At 41.1% G+C, this 13006-nt stretch overlaps 1 protein-coding gene across 4 annotated transcripts in view; it reads left to right on the top strand.

Moving 5' to 3' along the window:
- sema5a (sema domain, seven thrombospondin repeats (type 1 and type 1-like), transmembrane domain (TM) and short cytoplasmic domain, (semaphorin) 5A) overlaps positions 1 to 13006 on the top strand; it is a 153410-nt gene that overhangs the window by 136180 nt on the left and 4224 nt on the right. For 3 of the 4 annotated variants that reach the window (XR_015131032.1, XM_086306103.1, XM_086306104.1), the window contains exons 17-21: positions 3885 to 4094; positions 6150 to 6320; positions 6506 to 6661; positions 9701 to 9745; positions 10416 to 10627. Coding sequence is in view for 3 of the 4 variants with exons in the window: in XM_086306103.1 (XP_086162229.1) it covers positions 3885 to 4094; positions 6150 to 6320; positions 6506 to 6661; positions 9701 to 9745; positions 10416 to 10627 (794 nt within the window). In the remaining variant the exon portion in view is untranslated. The remainder of the gene's footprint in view (positions 1 to 3884; positions 4095 to 6149; positions 6321 to 6505; positions 6662 to 9700; positions 9746 to 10415; positions 10628 to 13006) is intronic. The other variant, XM_086306105.1, reaches the window with a different exon arrangement.

Genomic DNA, 13006 nt, shown 5'->3' with positions numbered 1-13006 from the left:
GTAAACACACTCTCTTCTCCCTGAGAATACAAAGCAGTCGCGCCATGATAACTGTCAGTGAAAAGAGCAATGCTGACAAAACAGCAAGGCCAGGCTGGAGGACGGAGAGATAGCAGCAAGACAAAAGGTAGGAGGAGGTTAATAGCAAAGGAAGTAAGAGAGAAAGAGAAGGTTACAGAAAGGCCGTCTGCAAAATAGATGAGATAATAATAATTAAGAAAAATCTAAAGATTAAGAGGAGAATCAGACACAAAAGGAAGGTTTCACGCTTGAATTGCTAAGATTCGTGATCCAGATGTGCATCTGCGGTCTGTGTGAAAAGCACTAATACGCTCTCCTCGCGCTCATTTAAATGCAAGAGCAAAACGAGACGGAGCACAGAATGATGACGGTGCAGGCACTGAATGAAGATTTGCATTATTATCTGAAAAAAAAGTAATATAAAAATCACAGCACAGTTTTCTGAAGGAGTGAATCATCAAAAGAGCGCTCGGTCAGTGACTGTAGTTCCATCGGATGTTTGAGTGATTATCGTTCAGTCGAACAGACGAATTTGCTCTTTTCATTCAAAAATGCCAAAAGCTTTCTCTCTCCACTCATTCTGCTCATTCTCTCAGAGCAAGGAGCTGATTAATGCGCGCGGTAATTACAGTTTAGTAGAAATTAGGGTTTCATATTTCATTAGGAATCATCTATTCGACTCATTCCAGATGAGAGTACACAGAGTAGTCAAGTGATGTTGTTTGATGAGCGAGCGTGTTCGCGTGTTGACGGGGCGCATGCTGCTCTCGCTGAATCCATCTTTAAAGAGAAGATTAAAATCATGGGTTATGTTGTGTAGCTGATTTCTGGTGGCATGTGCGTTTGTAGAGGTTTAAAAGTTTCATTGCTCAGGGTCATGCTAGGAGTTTTGTGTGGCACACACTGACTTTGCACATCCCGATTATAGCAGGTGGAGTGTTTACGGTGGTCATCGTGTTAGTATTGCAAGTTACCATTTTCCAATTAGCTTTAGCAATGAGTGAGGACCCTGACAGCCGTTGGTTTTACAGATATTGGATCATAAACCAGAGGGTTACATACTGATGCAGTTGGTGACAACCTTTTGGCACCTGAGTCTTACTTTCTGATTTATGACTTACCTTTTTCAACCAAAGTCCCAATAAGAAGGCAACTACACACAACTTCCAGCACTTTCTGTGCACCTGTCATAAAAGTAAACAAATAAGAAATACTTTAAAATAAGTCAAAAGTTTCAAACTAATAAATACGTGTCATTTATTAGACAAACAACTAATTGAATTCACATTTTTTTATGCCTAGACGTGAGCCGCCACGCTGGACTTCCCTAAGAACTCAGAAATTAATCAAGCATAGCATTCAAACACTAAAACTAATTTTTCTCTTCAGGGATGCAAGGAAATAACTGTGATTTGGCATCTTAATAAAATAAAAAATCATAATGTGCTTTAATGTGTTTCTGTTTCTTTTATAAATTAGTGCATTTGAAAAGTCATGGATAAGAACAAATTTTGGATTTTAGCATTACAAATATTACTTCAGTTTAAGAGCTTGCACATAACGGTGGATTAACCATGATAAAAAAAACAAAAACATTTTGGTAATTACCAATACTGTTGATTTAAAGCGACTACAACACCTAATACGTTGTACCTAATTGCATTGTATGTGTAGAGAAATACTGGAGACTGTATGTTAAAGATGAAAAGTGATGCTAATATCAAAGTGCCTTAAATCTGCAATCTTTCTTATGACCGTCTCCTTTGGCTGCACAAACAAGACAAATTGGATCCAAATCTATGGAGAATCACTACTTCTCACTTCATTTATGACCTCAGTAAAACTTTTTAGTTCGTGATTTTAATTGCTAGTTTCCCTATCTGTTAGAGCATGATGTCTATTTGTAAATGATGGTGTCATGTAGAGTAAAACAGACAATAAATCAGAGTAGGACTAACAACTAACTGTTTTACTGCTGCTTTACTTTCAGATACAGCCTTCTGGTCTGGTTTAAAATCACCAAAATCACAGATTTGAGTCTTCCAAACAGGACATCACAGGCTAATTGATGACATCATATAGAGTTGGCATCATAAGAACTATAATTAATAATCATCCTTCAGGTAGAGCTGGGCGATATGAGATTTTTTCATATCACGATATGTTTTTTTTTTCATTTCAGTCGATAACGATATCTATCACGATATAAGCCAAATAACTATATTTGTAAGATTTAAATGTGCCGTTGCTCACAAGTAAAATGTGAAATAATCAGCAGCTTGTTTTTATTTAAATATTTATTTCCCATAATAAGTTCAACAGGGTAGATGTACTTAAGGAACATGAGACTTTTTCAGATAAATAAAGGCAAATATTGCAAACTACACAAAAGGCAGCCACTAAAGCGTTTAAGTTTCAAAATAGAACAAACGAAACAGACTAAATTGTCAATTCCACTTAGAAACAAAATATTAATTCTAAAAATAAATCTTAGTTTGTTTTACAGAAGAACAGACAAAACTGACTAACTTTTTTCAATATCAAATAAACTGAGAACTAAAAGGAATAAATAATCCCGTCCACACATAAAGGCAGAAATGAAGGAAAACGCTGCTAGGAACATGCCAAAGCAGCAGGTGGCGCTAGATTCCTAACCGTGCAGAAATGTTGGCCAATCAGAAGTCTAGAAGCCTCGGTGGGAAAAAGTAAACAAAGCTGGGGCATAGAAGCAGAACAGAGTCGTGTGTGTGGAGGGACAGTAACTGTGTGTGTATGTAAGCATTTAAACACTGCAGAGAGTAGGATTAACAGTAACAGTATTGTAGAAATTCATTTCACCGAAACAATAACGTGGCGCACAGTGTGACGCATGCACCAGTTTATTGTATTTCCAGACTTGCTTTCGGCACAATTTACAGTGCACGCTACTCTGTTTTTGTCAGACTTGAAATAGCCGAAATACCTTCACACTACGGAACTTCTATGGCTCTTCCGTTTGACAATCTCTCCGGCATTGGAACCATCATCTGTTTTCTCTTCGGTCACGCTCGGTTGATTTTTCTAGTCGGCACACTCATTTCCTCCATTACCCGCTGGCTGCTTCCCAAACAAACACACGTGCGGCTTGGCACTTGTGCTGTAAGTAACAAGTCACGCGACGTGACGCTGCAGCTGTGATTGGTTCGGCTCTGCGCTACTTAATTTGGATTGGCTGACCTTTTTTTTTTTTTTTTGAGGACAAGAGCAGCGAGGTCTATCGCGATAGCTTAATTTCTCTATCAGTAAAAGTTATATCGCGATACATATCGTTATCGTTCTATCGCCCAGCTCTACCTTCAGGTATCGGCAAATCTGTTTGCTCAGATTTGGGGGACTAACCTACCCAAAAAAAAAAAGATACCAGCATTCCTGGATCCATGCTACCTGCATTACTCAAACACATTAGTGGGAATGGATAAACTGGCATCTGTGCTCCTGACTCATTGTTTGAGACAGCACACTAAGACTGACAGCCTTTAGAAGCTCCTATCATTTGATGAAATCCCTCAAATTGCTTTACAGCAGAAAGTCATTGAAAAACACCACAAGCCAGGAAGTGGTCCAGACTCTTTCAGCACAAATTGAGCTAAAGCTTGTAGCTCCCAACTCTAATAGTAAAGGCACATACACTGTTGTCAAGAGTGGTTATTGACTCTCTGCCCGCTTATTGCTGTTGAAAATAGATGCGCACATTGATGCTAGTAAGTGAGAACAGCCATCTGCTTTCTTCCTGCAAACAGCAGTGCTCATTAATGAGAAACACTAACAATACCACAATTTTAGATACTGATGAGAGTTTTGTCACACTTGCATGTGTTGTTTAGGAGAAGTGCTTCGTCTGGGGAGGATCTCAAGCCACACGGTAAACGGTGCCTGGTCATCCTGGAGTTCCTGGTCTCAGTGCAGCAGAGACTGCAGCCGGGGAATCCGAAGCAGAAAGAGGACCTGCAGTAACCCAGAGCCCCGTTATGGAGGTCAGACCTGCTTGGGGCCGGCACAGGAGTACCAAGAGTGTAACATTACCCCTTGTCCAGGTAAGAAATCCACAAACATATTCTGTACAGTTAAATACATGAGAGGATTTCAGTTAATTTTATAGTAACAAAGGCATGCATCGATTTAAAAAAAGAAAAAAGACTTTCAGTCACACATTTAAACACACACTCCTCCACACGATACTCGGGCTTCGGCTTTTTTGTTGTGGTCGGGTTTTTCGTGTGATTAATGTATAAGAAGTGCAAAGACAAAATCACTGACCAAATTATCAGGAACCACAAAAGAAATCAGTTGCAGATAAGAGGTGTGACGAAGACCTCAATTTACGCCAAGAATCAAAGAGACAATCCCTGTGGCGCTCCACTGTGTAATTACATTCCTGGGTAATTATGCTGCCAGCTATGGGAGGCCTTATTTTGTTGTGAAAAGCCCTGAGACAATGCATTTTCAACACTCCTCTAGTGGAAGACGGCAAGAGGAAGCTTTCTAATTAAAAGAATACTCTGTCTGACAAGGAAAGTAAGCTGTTTAAATGGAAATCCACTGCTTAGTTTGGCATAAAGCACACCTGGTATCCTGCAAAGGCGGTAAGCAGACAAGCAGGACGTTGTCTTGGATGATTATTAATCAAGCCCCCCTGGAGAACGGCTTTGCTATCTTGCTAAAAGCCCGGATCGGCGCATCGTCTTCTACACCCGCGATCTGTCTTCATAACTGCTGCCAGGCTGCAAGCAAGCGAAAGAGACAAGAGAGTGAATGGCCATCTATACTATTTTTACAGCCTGTTAATTCATTCAGTGAAAGCAGACACCATTCAGCTCCTCAACAGCTTGACCATTCTCGCTAATAGGGTAAGCTGTTATCAGCTGCGAGCTCAGATGAGGACTTTGGATGGATCTCAGAGAATCTGATTTGGTTTCTCCTGGAGGAAGGTTGCCACAGGTGCTCGGCCCTTGAGTGAAACGTTGGGTGAATGTGCTTTGATTTTCCTGCACTGCGTTAATACATGTAGTACACTTTTTTCTGGGACGTTGACTGGAATAATACCACAGCTACAACATGTTGATGAACAGCTCTGCGCTCCTGTCCCCCAAAGGAAACGACTTGAGCAGCAATGAATACTAATGCACACTCAATTAGCACCCCTCTCAAAGTGAGACATTATTTCGAGGTATCCAAGCCAGGCTGGAAGACCAACTTTAATCCTCCTTTGGTTAGTTTGCTGTGAAGGAGCAGAGGAGACGGGGGGTAAAGCGCAATGCCTACAATCCATCTGCTTTGGAAACAAATGAATCCAGGTTTTTCTTGAGTCTGCACCCGAGATGAGACGATCCGTCATCGAGGGCCAGGGATCGACTTATGTGTCACTCTGTGATAGAGAAATTACACCGAGATGACAAAAAGCATCGGCAACTTCAATTACCTGCACAGCGCTGCCAGCCATCTCCAAGTCTTTAAAAGCAATCGAAAAGGGGATTTCTCTCTGCTACAATGAAGTGAGGTTTTATCCAGATGACTGGCAAAGGATATTTGCGTCTGCTGTGATTCATGTGTAAAGATTACACCATTTTTATTGCTCTCTTTATTCCTCTCCTTTTATTTCTCCCTCTCTTCGTTCTCTCCATTCATCCACCTATTTATGCAGCACGTCTTCTCTGATAGCCTGAATATTCATGTCTTTTAAATGTCTGTTGTTTGGCTTGGCATCACACGAAGAGAGAAGCCATGCAGCGGACTGTGATGCTTCATTTATCTTTATTAATCACAGGAGAGAGTGTTATTCCAACGGTTTAGGGAGGTCAGGCCTTTGCTGTAACAGCTGGGTGAAGCCCAGCTTCTTTCAGTTCAAGACACAAGCACATGTTCTCCGTGCCTCGTACGTGTGTATCAATCATTGGTGTTTCAAAATGGATTAGAGTGACTTCAATTGAAACTGTCTGTTGTAAAGGACTCGGAGATATGAAAACCCTCATTTTTAGCAACCGTTTTATTAGAAAACCAGAAACAGCAGAATTTAGTGACTCTTTCCTGCTGCCTTTATAATATCACCTCACATTTATATTAAAAATGTGCCACTGATATCCCCGGTTTAGTGGACGGCAGCTGGTCATGCTGGTCTTCGTGGTCCAAGTGCTCAGTGACGTGTGGAGGGGGTCACTACATGAGAACACGAACCTGCAGCAACCCCCTGCCAGCCTACGGTGGGGACATCTGCCTGGGTCTTCACACTGAGGAGGCACTGTGCAACACGCAGCCTTGTCCAGGTACTCACACACACACCTTAAAGATAAGCAGCTACACAGGCTCATTGTTTATTTTCTTTAGTTTCTTTGAGCCCCTCAGAGGGCACCCAATGCACCACTAAAATACTCATCCAGTGCAGCACACACACTCACATACACCCATCGGGCAGGCTGTGTGTGAGGTTTGCTGTCATTGCCGTTTCCAGAGAGCTGGTCCAGCTGGTCAGAGTGGTCCCACTGTGACTCCAGCGGCGCCCAGCTGCGTGTGCGTCACTGTGATGTCCTTTTCCCCACTGGAAACCAGTGCTTAGGAAACAGCAGCGAGACCAGGCCGTGCTCTCCTGACTCCAATTTTATACCAGGTGATCACACACACACTTCCTTCCTTCCTTCCTTCCTTCCTTCCTTCCTTCCTGTGTAGAAAAATCTTGGGCAATCATGCATGACCTAACACACAAGTTTAAACACACACACACGCACACGCTCTTCACTACCCACCACCATATGCCCACAGCAGCAATTGAGTTCATTTGCAAGAATCCCATGATAATGAAATGCGTTATTGATCCCTCTAAGGGACCCGTCTCGTGTCAGAGGTCAGGTTCAGCGACAGGGCAGCGCTTTCGTGGATGGTTGGGGTTATAAGTATTTTGCTCAAGGACTCTTGAGTACGGCAGGTGATTAGGTGGGGGCGTGAACTCGGGTGCTACACTTAAGGGCAGTCCCTCCACCCATTCCAACAATCCTGCTGCCGTATTAGTTTCATTATGAGCCTATGAGTCTTGTCAGGCCATGCAGAAAGCACTTACACAAGCAGTTTTGCATTTCTCAAATGGAAGAAATTGCTCCTGCATGCTGTTTGTATCCGGTCAATGAGGTATTTTTGCTTGCCTCTCTGTATGTGGTGTTTCCATAATAATGATATTACCTTTAATGTTGAAAGCTCTTTCCTAATGAGAATAGTTATACTGTTAAGGCAAGAGCGTGTGGGAGTGTTTTTGCCACTTGTGAACAACTTATTAACAACTTCTTAAATGTCAATTCAAAATAGTTGAGCAGAATGTTAGGTACAAGAAAATAAGATAGACGTTATTGATTGCACACAGGGAGCTAACTGCTCACCGGGGCTGCCAACTTGCAGAGACGCCCACCGTCAGGCTCCGTCTCACAGTCTCAGGCTGCCTAAACAAATCTCATATCAAATAACAGTAGATGTCTTCTCTTGCCATTGAATGTACTACAGGTTAAAAAAATAGGAGAAGACATTTTGTGTTTTGCTCACAGCTGTTTGTAGGAGTCTTCACCTTTGAGGTTTATTTAATATACGTAACTTCACCGACAGAATCTATACGTGCACGACAGAAGTTTCAGTATCACTTTATTATTATCAGTCGAGATCTAATATTAGGTAGGCTTGTGTGTAGGCATGCTTATAAGCTGCAGTTATATTTTATTTGACTACCTTTCTCAGGTTCAGTCTTGATTTTTAGCTGTTTCTGCTCTCCCAATTCAAAAATACTCATGTTTATCATGCATAGATAGACCCCCATAAATAGGACAGGACTCAGTAGTTAGAATAAAGACTAATTTTACTGTACTATAAGTTGCTGTCATTCAGTAAACCTTGATTAGATTCTTGTCAGCAGCATATTAATTGTTTGGTGTATTGTTGTGCTTTGGGACTTGTCTCAAGGATACACTCAAATACATCCCGCCCTCTTTGTCTAAGGGCAATCTTAGAAGTCCGTCCCATCAATTTACAGCTACAGCTACCCAAAGCAGTGGCACCTTTTCATTTAGATGGTCGTTTTATAGGTTTAAAATATTGAAAATAATGAGATTCATCTTCCAAAAATTATTGTCCTAATCAGGAAAATAACTGGTTATTCTTCAATCAGCTTTTTATGTTTTCAAGAGTTCTTAACATAGCCTTTGATTTCTACTTATTGTGTATTGTCATTAAAACTGCATGTTCAATGGAAATTCAGCAATCTCACAAGCTGATGATCCATTTAGATGACACTAAATGAAGGAACACATTGTTCTTTTATTGCAGCCTAAAGCTGGGCAGTCCTAGAGAGAGGTGTGATTTCAGGCTGCTCTGTGTTGGCAAGTTCAATGCTACCTGTCGACTGATAAAAAAACAAAGAACAGGACAAAGCTGCGACATTAGCAGAGGGTATTCTGAATCAGGGCTTAATGTAACCCCACTAACTCAAACTGGTTAGTTGATGATCATTCATCCCGGTTAAAAACCATTTTAGCTTGTATTTCCAAGTGTGAAATAAATAAATGAAATGAAATGAAAATAATGTCTATTTATTGTTGATAAAATCCTACTTTGATTTAGAGATAGGATTAAGCTGAGAGTAATCAAATCAAGTTTGCATATGCAACACATTTGAAAACAACTGAAGTTGATTAAAGTGCCATACACGTTGCATTGCAAGTCATGTCACAAATATGTGCAAAAAAGCAAGACACAAAAGAGAATTTACAAGATCAATGGGTGCAGAAAGCAAACATGATATGGGATGGAAGTAAGACAGAAGAGAAAAATGGCTAATGCGCCTAAGAACAACTCATGGTGGTTGGAAACATCTTAAGATGTTTCCTGAACCGAGGGGTTAAATGATTATGAGAGGGAGGTTTTTACAGAGCTTTAAGAAGTTAGGAAAATCCTTTCCTTTTAAAACCTCAGCATACTTACTGTAAAACCACATGCACATTATCTCACGCACACACCATCAGTATTGACATCTGCTTAGACAGGCATCGCCCTATCGACAGCCAGTAATGTGAGACACAGAAAAGTATCGATCTCTGCTACACGGAGATCAGTGAAACTTCTCCCTTTATCTGAGGATTCTTGTGCTGATGTTATTCACATTGTGTTACAGGGAACACTGGGACGGCTGCGTCTGCAAAAGCTACCCATTCACGAGTAAAGTCCCCGGGTCTAGAAACTTCAGGGATCATTAGTTATCAGACAGAATAAACATTTGATTGAAACATGGATTTGTAACCTTTTCTGTATTAATTAGCAGGCGTATAATACTCACGAGTACCTTCACAGATCTTTGTAGAATTGCCCATTTGCCTTTATACCTTATCATCCATCCCATTTTATGGGAAAGGTAGTCCATTAGGGTTCATTAGCAATGTCTTGTACTTCATTTCCTTTAATGGGAGCTGATACTTTTCATAAACCACTCCAGGTGCCACAGCTGTGATTAGCTTGTGGAGTTTTTCACGATAATCTGTGCCGTATTGAGCGCAGCTTTCATCCCCACATTCACCTTCAAGGGTTCACTTTGTCATGCTAACAGGGGAGAGTATATGTGTTTGGCTGTATCCCTGATACCTCTGCCTTTTCTTGTTGTTTCTTTTTCCTTTGCCAGAAGTCTCGATCGCACGCTCCAGTCAGGAGGAGAGGCGCTGTGGAGGTAATTTATATGTGTGTGTGACAGAGGGGGTGAGATACAGAGAGGGGGGATAGAGCACCTGGCAGAAAACACGTACAGTATCATGGGCAACAAGATAGCTTTGCAATCCTGCTTAGCCGCACTGAAACTCTCAAGTAAATACATCCAAGAAGCAGGAAAGAAGAAGGTGGGCAGAGCTGATCTTATGTTAGCTTTTTTTTTTTTTTAATGCTTATTTTCTGCCATAAATAAAGCTCTAATTTCAAACTATCATATTCTGAGCACTCATCAAATTCTAAATGTATTATTATGTTAAGACTAAGGTTAAGTGAGTACTTAAATGATGACTCATTTGCTATTATCAGCTGCTAATAGCTGTTACAGTGTTGCAAAGGGTACAGCAAATAGCATCTATTAAGCGTTTATATTTTTTCTTTAATCTTCTTTTCTCGTGCACACAGTGTGTAAACAGAGCATGTCATCTCCGTGACAGATTGTTTTCTTCTTGCACAAAACAAAGAAGGGGGGAAAAAATAGCAGCAACAAAAGATTATCTATTTTCTTCAGCGATACAGAAGGGTCTTTTTTACTGTAAGACACTCCGTGGTTACCGTATGAATTGCTGCTTCAATTGCGCTTCTGCCGTCTGAATCAGCAGAGAATTACCCGCAGCCTCTCGCTCTCCTTCCAGACTTCAACCTCTTCCACATGATTGCCGTGGGGCTCAGCAGCTCCATTCTTGGCTGTCTGGTCACCCTGCTGGTCTACTCGTACTGCCAGCGCTACCAGCAGCAGTCGCACGATGCCACCGTCATCCATCCCATTTCAGCCGCGCCGCTCAACACCAGCATCACCAACCACATCAACAAACTGGACAAGTACGACACCGTGGAAGCCATCAAGGTCTGTAGACTTTATTTGCCCCGGGTTCGCCGCGGGTCACGCTTGACAAACGTCGAGCTATTTACAGGCAACATTTCCTTACTGTTTGACTTAATCAGCTGACGTCCCCACTCTGAGTCAGTGAGCAACGGTTTGCCTCTTCCCCGGGTGTCAGCTGTGATTAAATGCACTTCTTACTGCATGACTCTCACTGTCACGCCACCTCCTGTCGTGCTCAGACACTCTCTAGTTGTGTAACAGATAGGCAGCTGTGCGTTCATCCTCACTCCCTGTGCCTCTGCTGTGTGTCTCAGTGTGCGACTGTTCTGTGTCAGTGGTCATACACTGCTTTCTCATAACATACAAAAGTGCAATTACTTATTAGAGCGAGTAGGAAGTCGGTGAAGAGGCTTTGCATCTGCACATTTGCCTGCTTCTTTGTGTCATTATTACATCCTAAAGTGCAGGCAGAAAGTCAGATGTGTGAGAGCCAGTGAAGGAGATCCAGCTAGTCTCAACGCACAAGCAGCCTCTTATCCACATCTAGATCAGGCCTTTACTGCCAGACTGGGCAGCTGATTACTATTTGTCCACAGATACCCCATACTCCAGCTGGGCTTTTCCAGGTTCCCGGTGCTCTTTATTAAAGGTTTAAAAGATAGTCTAGTGGAGCTCACTAGAGATAGGCAGCTATTCTAGATGTAAAAGTTGTTGTTTTGGCACAAACAAGGAATGTTTTTAGTACTACTTTATGTTTCAAGTAAACATGTCAACCAGTGATGCACACAGTTTTAGCATTAGCATTCCTAGCATTTCCTAGCAAATGTACTGCAGTTCAGCCTGTACAAAAAATAGTAGCTGTTTTTTGAAACAAAAAGGTCCTCGATGTCAGGCCCGCACGCGAAAGCAGCTTCACATTTCCAGGCGTCTGAAGTATAATAAAGTGTAATTTAGTTCTAGCATTAATCTGTTTTTCAGCGTAGCTTGCATTCATTTCAAACTGCAGGATTCACTTTTAACTTCACAATAGAGGATGATTATCCGGTCGTTAAGTCTGACGTCACTAGCCGTGTCTGGACCTAAACTCCGCTGCAGGTCCATATATCAAACGATCACTATGGCATTACTGAGAGTTGAAAAACTGTCTAAAGTCTTTCATCTGTAATAAAATGATCAGCGTTCTGCTCTACCAGGTGTAACAATTGAGTTTAACATCCAGGCATCCATGAAAACGGAATTTATGACATTTAATGGAGTTAGAAGTTAGCAGGAAGTTAGCTCGCTAGCTTCTATCTAAATACAATATAGCATGTCCTGACTGCGGGGTTTTGGAAACAAATTAAAACGTACAGCTCTGTTATCACTTCCAACATAAATGAAGACAGAAAACTAAACAGCAGTGACGTTTGTAGGCTTACTGAAGTTTGGCTAGCTGGTATATAATGATGTGCTACGTGACTGCTAGCGACACAGCTATGTTAGCATAATATAAACAAGCTAACTTTTTTTCCACTCAATAAAAGTTAACGTGAGTGTTCTCAGTGGTCAGGAACAAATGTAATCGTATGGCAGGATGCTGTAAAAGGACCAAACTTCAGCCAGGAGAACAACTGAGATAATCCATCCACAATACGAGGTTAGTCATTCATATGCTGCTGCATGGGCTGGGCTGTAGTTACATCCTAAGGTTTTAAAAACTGAGCTTAAATAAATGATTAGCGGTAATAAAAGCCGAGGGAGGTCAACAGTGATCACTGACTGTTTTAGGAGCTTTTTGAGATTAAATAGAAGAAAATACAAAACATTAAACATGTTAACAACACAAAAGCCATATTAAACGCAGTCTACTTTAGGCCCAGAAGTAGGATACGTCACGTCATCACTTAACGACCGGATAGGAAATTGGTGACTTCTGTATGCCCATATAGACATCTCATTAAAAACTTCTTTCAAACTTTCTTTCAAACTGCAGGATTCACTTTTAACTTCACAATAGAGGATGATTATAGAACCATTGTGTTTGGGTCATGTGATAACGTCTCAGGTATTGCTGGCTGAGGTTATGAGTTTGTAAACTGACGCACACAGCGCCTGTGTGTACCATTCAGAGCTTGATTTCAGACATACGTAAACACATCAGAGAGGGTATTTCATATTAAACAATGGCTTTTTTTATTCAAAAACCTATGGAGCGTCGCTTGTAAAGTGAAACATGCTGAAATTAACGGCAACATTTTTCCATATTTAGCTCTAAACCTTCCAAAAACATGTTTTTTCAAGTCATTTTTTACAACATTTAGTAAAATATTTGCAACTTTTCATATTTAAAACACAATTTTAAACGTTAAGTCTAAATGTTAAACATTAAATCTAAATGTTAAATCTAAATTACGAAAACCT

This window comes from Aulonocara sp. 'chitande type north' Nkhata Bay, linkage group LG9 (genome assembly GCF_057382095.1).
Source record: "Aulonocara sp. 'chitande type north' Nkhata Bay isolate Kocher_YH1m ecotype deep benthic linkage group LG9, A_spYH_male_GT1.1, whole genome shotgun sequence".
Lineage (NCBI taxonomy): Eukaryota > Metazoa > Chordata > Actinopteri > Cichliformes > Cichlidae > Aulonocara > Aulonocara sp. 'chitande type north' Nkhata Bay.
Note: the sequence above shows the minus strand (reverse complement) of the source record. Positions and strands in the feature narration are given on the sequence as shown.